Genomic DNA, 22,506 nt, shown 5'->3' with positions numbered 1-22,506 from the left:
CCATGGTGGGGTCAAAAAGTTGCTTTTTTATTTTCTTTCTAGGTCTCCAGAAACTAGGTGAACAAAAAGATGAATCTGGTTGACCAAAAAGATGTATTGAACAAAAACTTGAGAATCAATATTTATTTCAAGCTGCAATAAAAATCCAGGAGTTGGGGATAAGGGAACTGAATTTTCTTACACTATGACACTTGGATCTGTTTGCTGAGCCCTAAAACTCGGATTATACTCTGAAAGTGACATTTTAAAAGTTATCAATCATACACCGTATGAATCAAGGAAAACTTGTAGCATATCTTCACAGTATCAAACAGTGTGAACCAGAACATCCTCCCTCTGCAATCACTTTTTTTTTTTGCAATGATATTTATCATTCCCATTTTCAGCACTGTTTTATTTGTTATGGTTGTTTTTGAGAGGAGAAGGCTTCCTTGTTTCAACTGGTTTTTTAAAAAAATATTTTTGTCAATGTAAGAGTTCCTTAAACTTGCTTTTACTTCTTGCTTCTCAGTAGCCCACCTGGCTCCACTTCTGTCAGTGCATGGGGAATTATTTCCATTTGGCATCGTTGTGCTTTGACCAGCAATAGGGAGTTGGATTTGGAAAGGAAACAAGCTATGAATACTAACTTACAACCTAAAACCTGGAATGCAAAACTATTTTTTGAAAAATGAGGCACCAAGAACGGAAACATCTGGAAGGTTTATTGTTGCTTTGACTTAAAATTCTAACGTTAAAGAGAAGAAATATACTTTTAATAATAATAAAAAAAACCAAGCTGCTTTCTTTTTTCTTGTCTCAGATCCAGAGTTTTGAAGATGAAACTTTCTGGGGAAATCCCCTTGAAAACACTTCAGGTAGGTATTAGCAAATATAAGCTCAGTTTGTCTTTCTTCCCCTACTTCTAGTCAACTAAATATCTATTGCACCCATATATCAGTATACCACCATAACGGTATTATGGAAGGCTTTATTCTTGCTAGATATTAGTTGGGATGAGCAAGGACTTGAATCAAAGTTCCAATGAGGATCTGGAGAGAATCTGAAGAAATCCCATCCAGGTGTTACAAGATTCAAACCATGCAAGAGCCACATTTCTTTTTCTTAAATATCGTTTTCTTTGCCTTAGAGATGTAAGAACTTTGGCTGAACCCCCTCCTCCTTCTCCTCCTCCCCTTCCTCCTCCTCCTCCACTTATTACTTTTAGTAAGCGGCAGTTTTTTTCATATTTATTTGCTTTGAATGCTGTATTTGAGTAAACGTTACTTCATGGACAATGGCAGAAGCTTCAGGTTTCATGGTTGGATCTGCACAGGTATTTATTGTATCAATGTTTACAATCAACATCATTAACCTCTGCAATATGCCAACGGAGTTATTTGTTTGCTATGCATCCATTGAAATCAGCTCTTACCATGTGCTCCATTAGTTTCAAGTGAATCCAAAGATAGTGTGGAAACCTAACATGAAATTGGGGCCTTTCAGTCTTTCCTAGAAGTTGTATCTAGAAGTTGGTGCATTCTAGATATACTCAACAACTTCTAGAAAATATGGTTGAATGTCTGAAACTATTTACTAGATACAAGCATCAATGAAATACAAACTGCTACACTGTTTTGGCTTCAAAATGACTGCATGATATATTCTCATCTCACATAAGAAAATGCGTACCTTTCCTCTGTTGAACATAGCAATAATCTGCATACAATAGTAAAGCATGGATTGATTAACTATGCTGTGAAAGATTTAGGAGATAACATATTATTTGCACTAAAATGGTGGCTGCATCATTCCTTTGTGGATGGTACAAACTGACATTCATTATCAAATGCAATAATAATTATTCTAAACTAACTGACTATGATCAAATTGTGGCCAGGTGCAATCAGGTGTTATGCTTTAGCAAAGATAATGTTTGTTTGACTGTGACTTTGTGAATTCTAGATAAGGCATGTCAAACTGCCGGCCTGTAGGCCGGATGCATCATACTGAAACCACGACCCCCCCCAATGCCAGCAATGGGGAAAAAGTCACAATGTGTCACGCGATGTCACATGATGTCACGAGTTTGACATGCCTGTTCTAGATTGACTCAGCAGATAAGCACATGGGATTTGTGTTTTTCTTCATATTGTTACTGTAGGTATTCTAGTCACCCACCATGTACTATTATATCGGTAGCAAGCCTCCAGGAGTGGGAGAGCAGAAGCTAGAAAAACATCAGTGCAGGATTATTCTGAACAATATTCAAGACATTTATTGTATAAAGTTGTTTGGATCCAGTGTAAGTTAGACTTCGGCGATTCAGGCTTTATGGAGTTGACCTGATTCAATGGGAAGTATTCTAGCCTATTGGACTTGATGAAGTCCTACCCTTGATAGTGTTCTTGGGGTGCAAGTGGGGATACCTATATATTAGATCCATGTCTCTCCTAGATTGTCAAGACTTCCAATGTATAATTGCAGTCAAGATAGTGGTATTTGCTCTCCACCATCTTCTTTTCAAGAACCATCACTGGGTCCACTGGACAATGTTTGTTCTGTTTCTAACCTCTGCTTTTAGATCAGGCTGTTGAAAAAGTGGTTTATTTGCAACTTTAGAGAAATGGATTATCTGAAAAGATTATCTCTTTTCAGTCAGGTTCACACCAGGTTACTATATTGAGATACCATGGATAATTTTGTTGATGATTCCTAGTAGGATCAAGATGTGAGGCTATATCCATCCTGACTCTCCGGGTATCTTTTTTATATCAAAGCATGGGCCATGATGTTTTGATAGTTCCCTCCTTCCTATGGGAATATTTCCAGACAGTGCTAATAGGAAAGGAGATGTCTAGCCCTAGATACTTGGTCTGCAGGATTTCTTATATTCTACAACAGAGCTCCCCAACCTTTCCAGCTTGGCGGCCTGGAAGGAAAGGGAGCAGCAGGGAAATGTGTGCATGTGCACGATGGTAGTGTATGCACAAGTGGGCTACACGCACCCACAGCATATGCATTGGTGCCTGTGTGCTGGCACAAATGGGCCACTGTTGCCTGCGTGATGCTGACTGTGGTGCTTAGCATCCCTGTGCATGTGCAAATGGGGCTGCTAGCTCCCACATGGTGGTGTTAATACAAGTGGGGTGGTGGTTCACCAGCTATTTCCAGGGTCTGGTGGCCAACAGGTGATGGCCCAGTACTGGGCCGTGGACCATAGGCTGGGGACCCCTGTTCTACAACCTCTCAGTTTCTACTTAACATCTATATGACATCTATGGTTGATTCATATATTGGTATGGGGTCAAGAATCCTTGTTGTTGTTAGTTGCAAAGTCGTGTCTGACCCATCGCGACCCTATGGACAATGTTCCTCCAGGCCTTCCTGTCCTCTACCATCTTCTGGAGTCCATCTAGGCTCACGCCTACTGCTTCAGTGACTCCATCCAGCCACCTCATTCTCTGTCGTCCCCTTCTTCTATTGCCCTCAATCTTTCCCAGCATTAGGCTCTTCTCCAGTGAGTCCTTCCTTCTCATTAGGTGGCCAAAGTATTTGAGTTTTAGCTTCAGGATCTGGCCTTCTAAAGAGCAGTCAGGGTTGATCTCCTCTAGGACTGACTGGTTTGATCGCCTTGCAGTCCAAGGAACTCGCAGGAGTCTTCTCCAGCACCATAGTTCAAAGGCTTCAATTCTTTGGCGCTCAGCCTTTCTTATGGTCCAGCTTTCACTGCCATACATTGCAACTGGGAAGACCATAGCCTTACTATACGCACTTTTGTTGACAGGGTGATGTCTCTGCTTTTTAGTGTGCTGTCTAGATTTGCCATCGCTTTCCTCCTGAGGAGCAAGCGTCTTTTAATTTCTTGGCTACAGTCCCCATCTGCAGTGATCTTGGAGCCCAGGAAAATAAAATCTGTAAGCATGCTGCTAATGCTATTATATATCTCTAGGCTGTATTATGAAGTGATTCCATCAAGATTAGAAAACAGCATTTGGGTTATTGTCTCATTCAGGGCTTTGCATCCAGGCAGGTCCAGCACTAGCTCCAGTGCTCCTCACAACTGCAACTGGCCTTTCCTACTGAAGTGGATTGTCTACTCACAATATTTCATGCTTTCAAACTGCTGGATGGGCAAGAGCTAGAAACAAGTGATGGTAACTCACTCCATCTGTTGGAGATCCAGCACCATTAAGCTGTTGCACTTTATTTCTGCTTATTCTATCAGATCGATTGTAGAATACATATTGGTATGTTCTGGTCCACTCTGTGAAACACTGTTTTTTGATGGGGGCATATCTACTCTGTAGCCCCCTGCTCTCTGGAAAAGCATACTCTTGAGGTACAGTGAAATTGAGCCAGGATGTTAGCTGAGCCTCTTCTATAATAAATTATATAACAGATTCTAAAATAGATTAGGGAAATGATTGACCGGAGACATGTTTTTGATCTTTTTGCTTTGATTTTTAGTTTGTTTTAATATAATTATCAAGTTTGCTGACCATATAATATGATTAAAAGATAAGGTAACATGAATATTGGATGGATGGATCAAATTTTAATTGCATGAATTTCTGGACCTTTGAGATGGTGGGAATTAATTTAACAAGCAATTTTTTCCCTATAAAGAGGATCCTGTTATTATAATGAGACAGCTGGGAACTGCAGAGATCTCCTTCCCTGGAATGGCACTGCAGATAAATAATAGACCAAAAAGGCAAAAATAATAATAATCCAAGAACATCTGAGCCTGTCCTAGAAAGACCAGTTGTTTGGAACATAAACTAAACTTGAATCAACAATTATATTCTTTGAAAAGTGTTTTGATGGTGTTCCTGGATTCTATGGCCAGATCTTTATTTTTACCCACATTCTGCCTATGTGTTCACTAGACACACACAAACACACAGACACAGACACAGACACACACACACACACACACACACACACACACACACACATTCCTAAATGAATGCCAGCCTGTTTTTGAGTAATGGTTTGAATATATGTGTTTTAAAAGGAAATATTACAATTTTTATTAGGCAATTCTATCATTGTTATAAATAAGTAATTGTACTGGGGAGAAGGGATAATCCTTATTTAATTAAATTCATCTATACTCCCAGGTTGGCAGCAAGTAGACATATGTGAGACTAATACCCCCAGCCTGCCTTGTATGCATGTGCAATTAAAAATTCACTCTACAGTAGCACTGGCAGTTTAGTCTTGCTTTTGGCATTTGCAAATTCTTTTATTTTGTGGCTTTCCCCCCCACCATACACATATGCTGGAGCAGATGTTGCTTATTTGTTGTTTATTCAAATCTGTAAGCTCTGGCAGCAACCACCATTGTTCTGTAATGAAGCTTTGCTCAGTGTCCTCTATTAGAAGGACCTAGCAAATGTCTGACTCCCAGCAGGAGGCTGTAGCTACTTTATTGGCAATTTATATTTGATAAAGCATTCATTGGAAAATCCTGGCTGGTGGCAATGCAAGAAAGGGAATGAAGATGAGAAAATGTAATAAAGATTGGGGCAATCTTCATTTACACCCATGTTGAATGTGCTCTGGGGTCAGGACTTGGGAATCAAGATGATTTACATGCTTCCCATATTCAGTCAATCTTTATACAAAAGTCATGAATGTAAGCAAAATTGTCCTGCTATTATCAGAATCACATTATTTCATCACCAGCCAACCCCCCTCTAATTGTGTTAGGAACAGAATCATTTGTTTCTCCAGTTCTCTGCTTAGAATTCTCTTTTCTTCCAGTTGTGCTCAGTTCTTTTTCCAAGATGGCATTCACCAAAGGAGAAATGGCTGATTGCTGAAGCAGCTCTGCCAGTACAGCAGCGTTCAGTCCCTTTTGCAGCCCAAGATGCTATCAATCAGAGAAGTAACCATCTCCATCTGGCACAGGGTAGCATGGAAACCCACTTTCACACCATTTGTGATTCATCTTGTCGCAACAAGTGGTGCCAGGGACCAAACCATGCTTGAGTCTTTCTAACAGCTGGGCACATTCTACTTCCCCAGCTTGCTGAGTTGACATATTAGCTCTACTGACTTACAGATTGGCAATTCTTTTAATTATCACACCTTCACTCCTCTTCTTCCTCCTTTTTCTCCTCCATCCTGCCATCTTTTCGCATACAGTTTGGCACCATGGGAATATCTGCAGAAGGCAATCAGCATTTTTTTTTAATTGACGGTTTTCCAAAAGTGTGAATCTTGTTTATTTTCCCTTGGTAAAATACATATGGGAACAATTGCTGGATGGCAAAAAATAAATAAATAAAAAGAATGTCACAGTGCTTCTCCCTGTTTCTAATGGCATCAGGACAGTCTGTTGGATTTCACAGATGGCCATTCTTTGCCAAATGCTAATGATTAAAGCAAAAGGTATTTTGTACTTATCGTGTTTCTTCAAAACACGCCTCTTTGTTTTTATGTGAAGTTGAGGAGTTCCTCTGCTTGTTGATATATTAAAACACAACTGAATGCATTTCAAGTGATGCATTTTAATGAAGTTCAAGCTATGTTCCTATATCTGGATGGAAATCAGTATTTATTTATTTAAATTTTTAAAAAAGAAAGCCTCACAGATGGTATGTGCAGATGTATATGATATAATTTATATCCAGCAGTTCCTCCAGAACTTCCATGTGGTGCATCTGGAAGTTGGTCCCATAGTAGTTTTCCCAATTTTTATCCTTACAGCAACAAGTAGATTGAGCAGAAAAATAAAGGGTGGCTAAAATCAGTTTGTCAGCTCCTGATTCTATTACCGCAAGCTACTACCTATTTTAGGTATGTAGGATAAGAGATGGAAATACCTAATTTGGAGCAATTGGCCTAAGAAATATTGCCACTGTACAAATCCCAGAAACCATGGTACCACCAATGGTGGAAGACACTGGAAGCTGCACTTTGAAAACAGCTCTAAGGTCATAATTGCTTCATCCATCCTTAAACCTTAATATTTAGGAGAGATAATGAGATATTATTATTATTATTATTAATTTAGATATATTCAATTAATAGAGATTAGGGTAGACCCAGTAGTGGAATTCAAATATGTGAAAAATTGGTTCTCTGTGTGGATGCCACTTCCGGAAGTCCATTCTGGGCCTGGGCAACAAAAAATTAGCTACCGGTTCTGCCGAAATGGTGCGAATGGCTGAATCCCGACACTGGGATCATAAAAATGATTAGGGGTTTCTTATATCATGTTTCCAAGAAAGAACCAGAAATAGTAATGGAAGAATTACTAGAAAGAATGGGATTAATCCATTCCCCTGCCAATCATTTTCTCCCAAGCTTGACAAATCAACCAAGATTCCTGATGGGTTTGCTATATCTTGTAGAAAGTTAGCTTAAGGGAGGACAGTTGTTCCCATGACTCATGCCTTCAGTGGAATGGGAATTTTAAAGCATAACCATGAAGACTTTATCAGATAATTTATATCTCCAATGCTATATACAAACTTAGGTGTAAATTATCTACATTTCACCTGATAATGTCTGATCTTCATAGGCTAGGCTTTAATATTCTTGTTCCATTGAACTAGAGTGGCAGTGAGAAGGAGCGTCAGACCATCTTATTTGTCTCTTGAGAAACCTATATGCAGGTCAAGAAGCAACAGTGAGAACTGGACACGGAACCACTGATTGGTTCAAAATTGGGAAACCCTGCCTGTTTAACTTATATGCAGAGCACATCATGAGAAATGCGTGCTAGTCATTTCCAACTCTAGGGGCTGGTGCACATCTCCGTTTCAAAGCCGAAGAAAACCTCTCCCTTTCCCCTCAGCGTATCTGGCTCAGGATTTCTGGGAGTTGAAGTCCACAAGTCATAAAAAAGAGCCAAGATTGCCTACTCCTAAAGCCAATAGAGGGAGCTTTTTTTTTTTGCAAAAAAAGGTGCCGGAACGCCAGTAAGGGACATACAACCTGTCGCCATGTCCCTTACTTCCCTTAAGGACGGGCCCAATTGTTGGGACCCCAAGAGGTGGCTGGGCTTAAATAGGGGCCTCTGGTGGAAATGCATTAAGAGGCCCCTTGTATGTTTTTTTAGCCAGTTGTTTTAAAGGGTTAGGGAGGGGTGGGAATGGGAGGGTGGGGAGGGAATTGGGGTGGGTTTCATCAACCGGCTGTCAGTCTGGGCCTACAATAGTTCCTGGTGAGATGGGGTTGAGGGCGTGGGCTTTTGGTTCCGTTGGTATGGGGGTGGGGTTAAAAATCCCCACGATGATTGGGAATGGCAGCAGGCGGTTACACGGAGGGCTGTATCAATATCCGGGACCGCGCTCCCGCTGTCTCCGAGCGGTGGCGTGTTCCAACCCTCCAGTTAGTACCCTTGTATCCGGGGATGAGGGGGATCAGGACCCTGAGCTCAGACTGGTGTATTTTAATGCCAGATCCGTTGTGAACAAGGCTCCCCTCGTCCGGGAATTGATCGAGGAGGAACACGTGGATCTGGCATGCATTATGGAGACCTGGTTGGGCCCAGAGGGTGGTGTCCCTCTGGTTGAACTTTGCCCTCCGGGTTTCTGTGTGCTGCACCAGCCTCGGACTCAGGGCAGGGGCGGTGGGGTGGCGGTGGTTATACGGGAGACCTTATGTCCGTGGGAGACCACTGTTGTCCAGATAGGCGGGAGTGAGTCCCTTCTCATGAGATGTGGCCCTCGGGTTCATTTGGGCCTGTTGCTAACATACCTGGCACCCAGCTGTGTGGCAATGGCCCTGCCTGAGCTGCTCGACACCCTCTCAGGGTTGGCGGTGGAGTTTCCCAGACTTATAGTTCTGGGCGACTTCAACCTGCCTTCCCTGGGAGAGTTATCAGAGTTAGCTCGGGAGTTCATGGCTTCCATGACGGCCATGGACCTGACCCAAGTAATTCAGGGCCCGACTCATGGGGCAGGTCACACCCTTGACCTGATTTTTCTATCTGGACAATGGTTGGATGATTTGGGAGGGGGCTCGCCAACTGCTGTCCCCCTGTCATGGTCCAATCATTATCTCCTGAGGCTGGTCTTCCATTGTGCCACCCCCTGCTGCCGGGCTGTGGAACCGACCAGGTGGTTCCATCCCAGGCGCCTAATGGACCCAGAATGGTTCTAGATGGCGCTTCGGTTCTTACCTGTCTCCCTCACTCACAGCCCGGTCGATGCCTTGGTGGATGCCTGGGAAAGGGCGGCCGCCAAGGCACTCGACCATGTTGTACCCTTGCAACCCCAGACTCAGCACAGATCCCGCTGGGCCCCATGGTTTTCTGTGGAGCTCCGAGAGATGAAGCGTCGGAGACGGGGTCTAGAGAGCGGTTGGAGGTCCACCCGGTCTGAATCTGACCGATTGCAACTAAGAGCCTTTACAAGGTCTTATCTCGGTGCGATGAGGACGGCGAAGTCTAATTACTTCGCTGCCCTCATCGCGTCCGCAGATAATCGCCCAGCTGCCCTGTTTAGGGTGACTCGCTCTCTCCTTAATCGGGAGACGAGGGAGGATCCCTTACAGGGACGGGCTGAGGAGTTTAGTCATCATCTGGTGGACAAAATCGCTCAGATCCGGACCGGTTTGGACTCTGACTGGGCAGAGTCTGGAATGGAGGAATCAAGCGGTCTTGAGCATGTTACCTGGACTGAGTTCGACCCTGTTTCCCCTGATGATGTGGACAGGATCATGAGGAGACTGAGTTCTACCACCTGTTTACTGGATCCGTGCCCCTCCTGGCTGGTCTATGCAGCTCGGGAGCAGACACGAGGCTGGTTCCAGGCAGTAATATCTGCTTCCTTGAAGGAGGGTATCTTTCCCACCGCTTTTAAGGAGGCGGTGGTGAGGCCCCTCCTCAAGAAGCCTGCCCTGGACCCGGCTGCTTTAAATAACTATCGTCCGATCTCCAACCTTCGCTTTTTGGCGAAGGTTGTTGAGACTGTGGTGGCGCATCAGTTCCCTTTGTTCCTGGAGGAAACAGATTATCTTGACCCGTATCAATCGGGTTTCAGGCCCGGGTACAGCACGGAGACGGCATTGGTCGCACTGGTGAATGATCTCTGGCGGGCTCGGGACAGGGGATGTTCCTCTGTCCTAGTCCTTTTAGATCTCTCAGCGGCTTTCGATACCATCGGCCATGGGATCCTACTGCGGCGTCTCAGGGGGTTAGGAGTGGGAGGCACTGTTTTATGGTGGTTCTCCTCCTACCTCCTGGGCCGCTCGCAGTCGGTGTTGACGGGAGGGTAGAGGTCCGCCCCAAGGTCTCTCATTTGAGTCCCCAGGGGTCAGTTCTCTCTCCCCTTCCTGTTCAACATCTACATGAAAACGCTGGGCGAGCTCATTCGTGGTTTCGGGGTGGGGTATCATCAGTACACTGATGATACCCAACTTTTTCTCTCCACCCCGAACCAACCCAGTGATGCACTCGACATGATGTCATGTTGCCTGGAAGCGGTCCGGGTTTGGATGGGGAGAAACAGGCTTCATCTCAATCCTGCCAAGACTGAGTGGCTGTGCATACTGGCATCTCGGATAAACCAGGTTGTTCCACCACTAATGATGGGGAGTGAGGTGTTACCCCCCGTCGATAGGGCTCACAACTTGGGCGTCCTCTTGGATTCATGGCTCAATTTTGAAGACCATATAGGAGCCGTGACCAGGGGGGCTTTTGCCCAGCTTTGTCTGGTGCATCAGTTGCGGCCCTATCTGGACCGAGATGCCCTACGCACAGTCACCCATGCGCTCGTGACCTCCCAGCTAGACTACTGCAACGCTCTCTACATGGGGCTGCCCTTGAGGACCACTCGGAGGCTTCAACTAGTGCAGAATGCAGCTGCGCAAGTTGTTATGGGAGTCTCCCGATACTCCCGTGTAACACCTCTTCTCCGTGAGCTGCATTGGCTTCCAGTTGCCCTCCGGGTGAGATTCAAGGTGCTGGTAATGACCTATAAAGCTCTAAATGGCTTGGGTCCGGATTACCTAAGGGAACACCTGCTGCCGGCATCAACTTCCCATTGTCCTGTGAGCTCCCACAGGGAGGGCCTTCTTAGGGTACCGCCGGTCAAGGAATGCCGGCGGGTTATTCCCAGGGGAAGGGCGTTCTCTGTGGGTGCGCCGGCCCTTTGGAACCAACTTCCCACAGAGCTTAGGACTGCCCCCGACCTTCGCTCATTTCGCAGGGACTTGAAAACCTAGTTTTTTGAGCTGTCTGGCCCAGACTGAGGGGTTTTAATTATTTATTAATGGGGTTTTAGTTTAAATTCAGGGACTTAATTTAATCTTAGTTTTAATCGATTTTAACTTTGTATGTTATGTATTTTTAATTTTTCCCTGTAAACCGCCCTGAGTCCTACGGGAATAGGGCGGTATACAAGTTTAAATAATAATAATAATAATAATAATAATAATAATAATAATAATAATAATAATAATAATAATAATAATAATAATAATAATAATAATAATAATAATAATAATAATAATTCTGAGCGTTCTGTGACAAAAAAGCCCTGGTTTTATCCATGATGCTACACTCTTGTAAAGTGAGGAAGTGCTACCTTGACTTCAATATGAGTGGATAGAGGGGGGAGAGTTATCATTAATAACAACACTAAGGCAGAAGCTATAAAAAGAACATTATTTAGAGAACTTTCATGTAAACAGTTAATTACACCAGAGCCAACAATCCTCCTTAAAAATTATGTATCAAATAATTCAAGAAATTGTGACATGTTAAAAGACTTCAATGATCATCTTCAAGGTTGTACGTTTTGTTTTGTGTAGGAAACTTGTGTATGAAATTTTGTGCAAAGCATTGGTAATCTCACCTTGACAAATTGCTAAATATCATGGGATCTAGGACACATTCAAGAATATCAAGTGGCCTACTGCTTTAAACAAGATTTGGTCAGAGCAGCCTTTCAGACTGGACACTAATCTGTGACAGAAATTCAAATATATAAATGTCTTCATCATATATACAGATCAGGAAGCCAATGGGCAGAATATGTCCCCCCCCCCAAAAAAAAAATCCAGGTTGGCAAAAGTGTAAGATAAGGCTATATATTCTTCCCTTATTTATTCAACCTATATCCTCAATATATATTGTTGGAACGTGGGACTGGAACAGGATGAGCATGTTTTAAGATTGAAGGAAGAAACATCAATATTCTCTGCTATATTGATGACACTATTTCATTAGCCAAAAATGCAAAGGATCTGCTAGACCTGCTAATACAGTCAAGGAGCATAGTGAAAGAATGGACTAAACTTAAATACAAAGAAGAATACCAAACTGTCAATAGGTACAACAACCAGTCTCAGAATTGATAATGAAAATATCAAAGAGGTAAATAGTTTTTTGAGATCAACCATTAAAAAACCATGGAAAAGATATTGAGATGCTATGATTTGTCTGCACCTACAAGGATCGGAATAGGGTAAATAATGGTATTCTTTGTGCACTTTAAAGAAACAAAGTTGAAGATCAGTAAAACTTGTTTTAAAGAAGCAAGATAGAAAAAGTATTGACTTTTTTGATCTTTACTGTTGGAAAAGACTCCTGAGAATGCCAAGGACAGCCAAGAAAACAAAAAGACATTGATCATTGAATACCCACAGGCACAAATGAGCAGGTTCAATTTTTCCTACTTTGGATAAATTATGCAAAGACCTAGCTCTCTAGAGAACACTCTAATACTGTAAAAAAAATAGAAGGGAAGAGAAGGAGAAAATGACCAACTACGATGTAGTTAGAGTCAGTAACAGTGGCAATGGGTATACTGTTGGAAGACCTTGAAGACCAGGTTAAGAAGAGATCATTCTAGAGGAAACATATTTATGTGATCACCGATAATCAACACTGATTTGATGGCTCATAATCAATCAATTGATCAATCAATCAGATATAAAGCAGAACAGAACCCTGGTGTGAGGGATATGGAGATTTAAAATTTTGCTCCCTGTTATATTCTATTCTTTTAAAAAAACTTTTAAAAAATATCTACAGAGAACAAAATATAAAAAAAACTAAGAAAAAGTAGGGAAGGGCGAAGTGCAAGGGATAAAGAGAAAAGAGGGGAGAAAATAAAAAAGAGTAGTTTTTTACAACCCTTTAATCCCTTTTTATCAGGGTGGAGTTGGGGCAACTGAATGGGCTGGGTGTCAGCCCTTCCTGACGCCCACACAGAGTTCACAGCAGATATTTTCTCCTTGTGCCCTGAGAAATGTCTGTCACTGCCTAGGACTGAACTCTCAACCTTTGAGTGGGAGGTGAGTATTTTCACCTTTAGGCCACGACACCAGTCAGAAAATTAAAAAAAAATATTTGTACTGTTACAAAATTTTCTTTGTAGGTAATCCTCAAGATCATTACTATGGAATGCTGCAAATGTCTGTAAATGCCAAGCACCCAAAATGCAGTCAGGAGACCATGGAGTGGGGTCATCCATTAGGACATCAGAACCAGGTCATAAGTACATTCTGGGGAGTCTGTAATAGCTTTGTCTGGTTGCTCTGTGACCTATTGTAATTTGAGGGCTATTTGTAACCTTTTGCTTTGAAATTCAGTTATATATATTATTTGTACAGTCATAAACAATTCCAATTGCCAAACCCAACATCAATGTAGCATATCTTTTGGTCTCAAGCAAAATGCCCCTAAGTGTTATCCATGTAGAAACAAAGTTAGGTAAAGTATTTTCTTTAACCAAAGTGGTTAGTTCTGCCAGCTCAGCCAATTACATTAATTTCACCATCCGTTCTTCTATTGTGTAGATCTGTGGGCCTTTTCATTTCTGTGCATACAAAAGTATTGGATTCCTAGTGCCGTAGTAATCCAAGGGTTAAACTTCTTAGTGACACCACCTGAGAGTCACAGTGTAGATTAAATGCCTCCCATCTGTACTTTTCCTTTAAAAAACAACTGAATTGCAAATTCTGTGAATGGCATAGCATTCTGTGTTAATGGGTTGGGTTGGTTTACAGAACATTAGAGTCTGTTTTACAATCTGTGCATGTGTTTGTACATGTTGGACTTCTGGGTGGATTTAGAACTTCTGAAATTTGTATTGCATTTGAGTTGTTGAATGAATTCTGATGTGTGAGTGGATGAACGTTCTTAATGTTCAGCTTAAACATGCATTTCTTTTTTTTTCTTCGTTGCTTATATTATTTTTAAATGTTTATAGGGCTGCCCATATTATATCAATAATAAAACATATATATCTATTAAAACCAAAAACATTACAAACCTGGCACCAGAATTAAGCTTCCACATGTAGTCCCTCATTAAATCTTCTCATCCATCTCACCCTATCCCAGTGCTTGGAGATAATCCAGATTTTAAGTGCTTTCTGGGAGGCTAGGAGAGTAGAGGGCTGCCGAATTTCAAAGAGAAGTTTGTTCCATTGGGCAGGAGATAGCATGGAATTTTTTTAAAAAATTTTCTGGTTTGTATGATCAGAGTTGCTATACAAAACAGGAGGCTTCTTCTGAGCAGTGACAACCCTGTAGGCTACCACATGTAGAAGGAATCAACTGACTTGGACTGTGAGTGTGTCATAACAACAGGACCACTTAAGACAATGTCTTGAAGATTGAACATTGTCTCCTGTAAGAAGAGCTTGGAGAACTATTTGTCTGAAATGATATAGGGCAGACATGTCAAACACAAGGCCTGGGGGCTGGATGCGGCCCGCGAAGTAGTTTCATGTGGCCCGTGAAGCCATCTTGGAAACAGTGAGGGAACGGCCCCCACTGCCTTGGCCCTGGCCCAGAGACCCTCCTCCTGCCAGAGACCCTCAGATCTGTCCCACTCCTGCCCAGGCCCCCATAGGCACCCTTGATGCGAACGATGTAGAGCTGGCCACGCCCACCCAGTAGGCCATATGTACTCTAGCCACACCCACCCAGTAGGCCACACCCACCCTGGCCATACCCACCCGGCCCCCTGAGGGCAACCGCAATGCTGATGCGGCCCTCAATGAAATTGAGTTTGACACCCCTGATATAGGGTTTCCTGCTTGAGCAGGGGGTTGGACTAGAAGACCTCCAAGGTCCCTTCTAACTCAGTTATTCCATTATTCTGTACTTCACCATGTGTACAGTACATGTTTACTAAGAGAGTGAGACCCTGAATGAATAGGCTTCAATCTGCAATATGACTCTTTTCATATGCTAAGAAGTAAGTTCATATTGTTACATTTACAGGCAACTCAAATGACAATATTGCGAAATAATGGCCAGTGTTCCGGAACCTCCACAAATTCACCTTTTTTGTTTCTGCATTTTGTGTTCTGTATTGGATATTTGTCTCTTTCTGCCACCTGCTGGCCATTAACCTGTAATACTCCACTTACAGTAGGAATGTGCAGTTAGAATGTGCAGGAAAGACTATTGATATCATAGTTTTTATTATCCTCTGAGGCTGTTGCTGTGCTTATGAATGTTTTCAGCTATCACGTCTCTAAATTTTTCTTTTCAGTTCTGAAATTGTGCTGAATAAATGACTGGGATTATTTTATACTGAGTTTAGAAATTTTCTTTATGAGACAGTGCCTATCCATGATTTCAACATAAATAGATCTTTATGCAATGAGACAATATTTCGCTGACTAGGAGTTCATTTGTGCAAATTAGATATTATTTTCAAGATCCACATGATTTTACTTCTAAGTAAATGTGCATGAGATTTCATCACTGGACTTAATTAATGTTTTGCCTTTGAAATTAATCTCCATTGTTTATAGAATAAGTTATTTTATTTGCTTTTCAGAGGATGAAGGCTTGTATGGTACTATGATCTTTGGTTTTACAATTTTTCCTTTAATGCATAACAGTAATATTATCTTTATTTTACAGCTTTTGTCTATCTGAATTAATAAGAAATCATATCAACATGATAAAGCAGAGACAGAAATAAAAACACTTAACAATATAAGTTTGTAATTTAAATATATTGAGTAAAATGTATCCATTTAAGTAGACTGATGCAATCTACATGCCTGATTTAGCTTCCATCAAAATAGCTCCTCCAAATATACTGTGCAGCACCTTCTATTACTTTCTCAGTAGAGCCAAAATAAGGTGGGGAGAAACTTGAATGGATACAGCTCTACCCTGTCAACACTGTGCAATGTTTATACCATCTTATCTTCTGTCTACTTTGGTTTCTTCAAGATAATCCCTTAAGATTTTGGGACACATTTTTGACTTTTTTTTTGCTGGGATTTAGCAGGAAGGAGATTTCTAAGAAACATACTTTGACTTTAGGAATAATAAGAAAAAAAGAAACTATATAGGATTTTTGGTTGTTTTACAAGTGCTGCATACTCAAATACCAAAAATAAAAACTCTTAATTTTCTTCTCAACTATTCCATTCATTTTAATTTTTTTTAACAATAGATGCAATAGCAACGAGAACAAGCAGCTGTCAATCAGACAGCAGTGGATTTCTGGAAGATTCTCTGGAGCCTTTACCTCTGCAGGTAACTTAGAAATCAGATGCTGAAATCAATTAAAAACTATATTCGGTGCTTGGGGGATACCTTTCTGCTGATTTCTAAGAGGCTCTGTTATTTTCAGAATAAATTTAATTCTGTGTGTCTTTACTAAAATACACTTTTGAGTTCAAAATTTTCAGTGTTCATAATACAATATGTCTTGAGTTTCAACAGTTGCCTGAAAATTTTCTGGGCTATTTTTCCCTAACCCAAAATTTAAATGTATAGTAACTGATCCATGTTAATCTGCCATGGCCCTTCATTCTAGCTGTAGTTACTTAGCAACAATTTTCTCATCAGTTGCAACCAGTGCTTTTTTTGTAAAAGAAAAAGGTGCCAAAACTCACACATGTCATACAACCCGCCTTGCCTACCCTATAAGGTTCCATCCCAAAAAGGTGCTGGAACTCCATTCTGAGCGTTCTATGAGAAAAAAAGCCCTGGTTGCAACACAAAATCTATTCAAATTCTAGATGCCTTGACATATTTCCTGAAGATTCTTCAGTAGGCAACTACTTAATTTTTTTTTCCTGAGTGACATTGATTTTTCATTCCTTCTATTGTTTGCCTCAGAATAACAAAGCAAAAAGGTTTTATCATCTTTAGCATGTTAAACTCTTTTTTAAAGGTATGCATAAGAAAGTTGCAAAAACTCTGAGAATCTCCATGATGAGAAAGAATTGGAGGGCTAAACAATTTTTTTTGAAACTTTCTAATAAAACTGAGTTTTGAAGGTCCTTTGGATTGGAGTCTCAAGTTGTGAACTAGTGGGTATGGAATTACTGCTCTGGTCTGGAACTGCAACTTGAGCAGACTGCACCTCACTTAGTGTCCTGTGCATGAAACTTATCTACAGTCTTCTTCATAGTGGTCTGTTAGTACTGTGTCTGTATGCTTTATATGGTGAAATAATATCAGCCCTATTCCATTAAGTTAAAAAGGGGTGGGTGGGTAGAAAAATATTTAGTACAAATAAACTATTTCTTAATTTATTATTCTTATAATCTGCCCAATAATTGAAATGTTCTGTGCAGGTTATAGTGTTATCCAAAACTTAATAAAATACTAAAGTCATTTTTGAATATACAGGAGAACCTTAATACCATTAATAACTAGGATATAAATTATGAGAAACATTTAAAATTCAGTATAGCGGCCACTTAGAATATAACTGACTCAAATATTAAAGATGTCAGATCCAATAAATTGGAGTCATTCTAATTATACTGTTCTGTATGTGTCTTCTCAGATGTTAAGTTCAGCTGTGACCACTGGCGTTTAATTCCAAGGAAATGGAAATAGATTGCAGCCTAAACTAATTCAATTTTGTTTTCAGTGAAATAACATTGATTTTGCTAAATCTGAATATTTGTTAAGACTCTTTGATTTTCATTTCAGGTTTTACCTTTGCCTATAACCATGAGGGTTAGTTGCAATTCCCATGATTATCAAGAATTTTCACAACATAAGCAAGAATATCTACTTATGACTCAAGATTATCAGCCCCAAATAGACAGGGCTGTCCCTAACATATCAATTGTAGAGAACACCATTTCATTACTGCCCAGCCTGAGTGAACAAAATACTTTACAAGGAGAGGAAATTTTTTATTCCATAAATGAAGATGATATTTCATATGAAACTTACAGTGGACAGTCAGAAAATATTGTCAGGAAATCAGCATATGTGATGGATAAGAATGAAATGCAAAGTAGAAGAGAGCAACGAGAGAAAGAAGATGATTGTTTGGTGCAAGACAGTACTTCAGCTCCAGAAAGGAATAATAGAGGTTCTTTTTCTACAGAGGAAAATTCCATTTCACCTCTAATTGGACTTGGCAGCAGCCAAAATTGTCAGAGTAAAAAAGAACGTGAAATACTTTTGAGAGGAAGAGGAGGAGGAGGAGGAGGGGAAGATGTATGTAGAAGAGATGTTTTAGAAGATACAGTAGGATGTGTAGAAGGAAAATTGTATGAAATGAAGCCTTACAAAAAGTTGGAATTGCCCATTGCAGTTTCAAAAATTACAAGTGAATGTCAAGATACTACTTTCAAGGATGAATTAAAGCATGTGGATACAATAGCCTCTAAAGATGAGTGTATCTGCATGACTGCATCTCCACAAATTGATGCTACTTCAAATAATTGCAGTCTTCAAGGCTCTGGCCTTTCCATTTCCTATGTTAAAAGTAGACAATCTGATTATTTGAATCTATTACAATCAAGTTCAGAATTGGACAAAGATGGGCATGTTCCTGATTCTGAAATAAATGCAAACTCCTTTAAATCTGTTACAATTCAGATGCCTTCAAAACTGACATCAAATAAACAAAGCATATCATTGAGTGAAACTGCCATCAAAGACCTGTCTATGGATTTGTCATCCAAGATGTCCAAATGCCCTAGGAATGAGTCCTTGGTTTTATCAGAGGAAAAATACAAGCAAGCAAGAGAAGCTTCTGCTCAAACCCATAAGATGCAAGCGAAGAAAGAAACAATGCCCCCATTTCACTGCTTCCCTTCTTTTCATGGGCATGGTCACTTAATGAAATCTGCTTCTTTAGATACAGGACTTCATAGGGAGTACAGCTCATACTCCCATGAACCTTTGAATACTTGGTGTACCCATCCAATGGCTCACTGTTGCTCTTTGAATTCCCATCACTGTTGCTTTATGAGATCTTTCCCTTTAGCTGCAACGTGCAAATTCCCCACAGTGTGCTGGTCTTCTCACAGCCCTATAGAGCTACAGCTTTGGAAAACTCTCAGATTATTGCAGGACTCAGAAGTGAGAAACATTTCTTCGGTGAGTATTGCTGAAGGAAATGTAAATACTGGTTAGTATTTTGTTTCTCTGATGAAAAAAAATTGTGTTCTGCTAGTAATCAGGTTAGATGTCTGAAATAACAGTGAACCCCAAATTATTTAAGAACAGCAACCAGAATGGTAGAAGAACTGAAAGCTGTATGAGAAATGGTTGAGGAAAATGTTCTTTATGTTTAGCTGTAAGAAATAAGGTCAAGAAGAACAGTTAGCTATCTTCAGTTATCCAAATGTTTCTATGCAATCAGAACTACATTTTATGACTCTGGAGAACAAAACTAATTTGCTTGGGTCATAATGGTAAGGAAAAAAAATGTCAGGTAAATATTAGGAGAAATGTTGAGGACTGGTCCACACTGGACTAGAATGCTAGGGGAGTGCTGGACTTTTTTGACCATTGTTATTAAAGCAGAGGCTAGGCAGCCATCAGTGAGATATGTTGCAGAACTTGCACTGAGCAGGGCATTGAATTTAATGAGCCCTAAAGTTTCTTCATCCAATTTTGCAATTCTGTTGTATGAAAACATGTCTCCACTAAGTCCAGTGCTGTCTACCAAGTTCAGTGCTATTCTCTACTCTAAATGGTGCAACTCTATAAGGCAGGGGTGTCAAACTCAATTTCATTGAGGGCCGCATCAGCATTGCGGTTGCCCTCAGGGGGCTGGGTGGGTATGGCCTGGGTGGGCGTGGCCTACTGGGTGGGCATGGCTAAAGTGCGTATGGCCTACTGGGTGGGTGTGGCCAGCTCTACATCGTTCGCATCAAGGGTGCCTATGGGGGCCTGGGCAGGAGTGGGACAGATCTGAGGGTCTCTGGCAGAAGGAGGGTCTCTGGGCCAGGGCCAAGGCAGTGGGGGCTGTTCCCTCACTGTTTCCAGGATGGCTTCGCGGGCCACATGAAATCACTTTGTGGGCCAGATCGGGCCCCCGGGCCTTGTGTTTGACATGTCTGCTATAAGGTATCAGGTAGAGGGAAATCTCTTTCATCATTTGCTGCCCAACACTCCTTTTTGATGGAGATTCCCAATTTGCTGCCCTTTTTCAACAGATGGGAAGGCTTTCTTGCTCAGCAAAATTAATTAACTTCTGTCATCTTATTCTGACATTCCATAGACTAATTGGAAAACAGAGAATGAGATTCTTTTCCATGTTCCTTCTATAAACCTGAACACAGAATATTCAAATCTACAACATCTAAATGAATATTGTTATTAATTTTGTATGATTGGAAATTCTGCTTTTTTTCTAAATTACAAATTGTGTAAGTTACCCATATGCAATTCATTGACATGGATTAGATTCTGGTTAAAGCTTGGTTGATCACACAGAGGTTGGTTGTAGAGTCAGTGGGTGTGATCCTACGAGTATAGAGGATTTTTTTTCTACAGAAAGGAGGCAAATTCAGATATTGTATTTACAGTCCCTACATAATCATGTCTTATGGAGAGTCTAAAATGTAAGTCAATATTAATATTTGAAAACCAAATTGTAACTCAGGAAGTCCAATCTCTGTACTGTCGCTTATCTAGGGGAGAGACATAGATTTCTCAGAACTATTTTTAATACATTATTTTTAGGTGATAACTTTGTGGGATTAACCAGAATGTCCACAAGATGGCATTGTAGAAAGAGAGCCATGTTAGTTTAGAGTGGACCTTTTCCAACTAATAAATTTTATTAATAGGCATTAAGTATTTGTCACAGATGCTGCTACACTTCTGATTTTTGCCACAAGATGGCAGTGTTTCATAAATCATTTATAACTAATTGTATTTTTTTAAGTATATGCTCCTGGTGTATTTTTCCATTTTTAAAAAATATTTGTGGAAAGCAGAAATATTTTCCCCACTTTTTTCTCTTTTCCCCACTTAAAGGTGATACTTAATGACACTTCGTTCAATAATTTCAGTAAATAAAACAGTTCAAATGAAATATTATTTTTTTTCTACTCATCTTCCACGTGTGTAGTGCTATGACTTAAAAAAAAACCTAAAAATGGGGTGTTGTATATAGTGCCTTTTGCTTAGAACTGTGAACATATGACTTCAGGATATAATATCCCGAATGCCCTATAATATCCTAATATTCAGAATATAATAGGTAAATAATAATAAAGAAAATCCTCACAGCTTACAGTAGGGGTAGAAATGAGAACTGGCAATAAATTAAAACAGATATTAGTACCCAGAGTGAGACTCTCATACTGAGATTGCATGAGAAAAGAAGGACTGGGTGGGGGGGACATAATAGCAGTATTCCAGTATTTGAGAGGCTGCCACAAAGGAGAAAGTCAATTTATTTTCCAAAGCACCAGAGCACGGGGACAAGAAACAATGCATGGAAACTAATCAAGGAGAGAAGCAACCTGACAGTGAGAACAATTAACCAGTGGAACAGCTTTTGCCTTCAGAAGTTATGGGTACTTCATCACTAGAGGTTTTTAAGAAGAGACTAGACCAGGGGTCGGCAACCCGAAAAAGGAAAAGAGCCACTGGGAACCGGTTCCATCACACATAAAAAAAAGTGGGAGCCGCGTGCGTGCGTCCATGCACGCGCATGCGCAAAAAATGTTTCTTGCGCATGCGCGGACGCGCACGGTTGCCTTTTTTTTTTAATGGGTGATGGAACCGGTTCCCGGTTGCGTGACGGCGACGGCCCGTCTGCAAAGCTGCCGAAAGCGGCAGCTTTGCAGACGGGCCCGGCAGCTTTCGCAACAAGCGGGGCCACTACCCATTCCGAGAGGTGCGTGCGCACCTCCCCAAACCTGCCGACGTTTGGGGAGGTTTGGGGAGGTGCGCGCACACCTCCCCAAACCTCCCCAAACGTCGGCAGGTCTCCGTACCTCCGCGCGAACGGGCAGCGGCCCTGCTTGTTGCGAAAGCTGCCGCGGCCCGTCTGCAAAGCATTCCCAGACTCGCGGCGGGGACAAGCGCGATCCAGCGGCGACACCCCCGGTCGGGCCCCAGTGGCGGAGGAGGCAGTGGCGGCAGCGGAGGCGGCCGCAGCACCGGCAGCCTTCCTAGCAGTGGTGGCTACAGAGACAGAGGCGGCGGAGGAGGAGGAGGAGGAGGAGGAGGAGGAGGCGGTGGTGGCTGCAGAGGCAGCTTCCTGGCGGTCTTCTTCCTCTCGGCTTCCTGCCTCTCCGCCCACGGTGTGAGCTCGGACATTACGGGGCTGGCAGGCCCGGACTGGGTCGGGCGAGTCAATCACCT

At 41.5% G+C, this 22,506-nt stretch overlaps 1 protein-coding gene across 1 annotated transcript in view; it reads left to right on the top strand.

The window, feature by feature from the left end:
* Positions 1-22,506, top strand: part of ITPRID1 (ITPR interacting domain containing 1) — a gene marked incomplete at both ends in the record, with an annotated part of 99,994 nt that overhangs the window by 65,361 nt on the left and 12,127 nt on the right. Inside the window, 3 exons of the mRNA XM_081346234.1 lie at positions 803-857; positions 16,376-16,458; positions 17,872-19,278. Coding sequence (XP_081202360.1) covers positions 803-857; positions 16,376-16,458; positions 17,872-19,278 — 1,545 coding nt within the window. The remainder of the gene's footprint in view (positions 1-802; positions 858-16,375; positions 16,459-17,871; positions 19,279-22,506) is intronic.

This window comes from Vipera berus (assembly GCF_964194415.1).
Source record: "Vipera berus genome assembly, chromosome: Z".
Lineage (NCBI taxonomy): Eukaryota > Metazoa > Chordata > Lepidosauria > Squamata > Viperidae > Vipera > Vipera berus.
The sequence above is the reverse complement of the archived record's forward strand: the minus strand, read 5'-3'. Positions and strand labels throughout refer to the sequence as shown.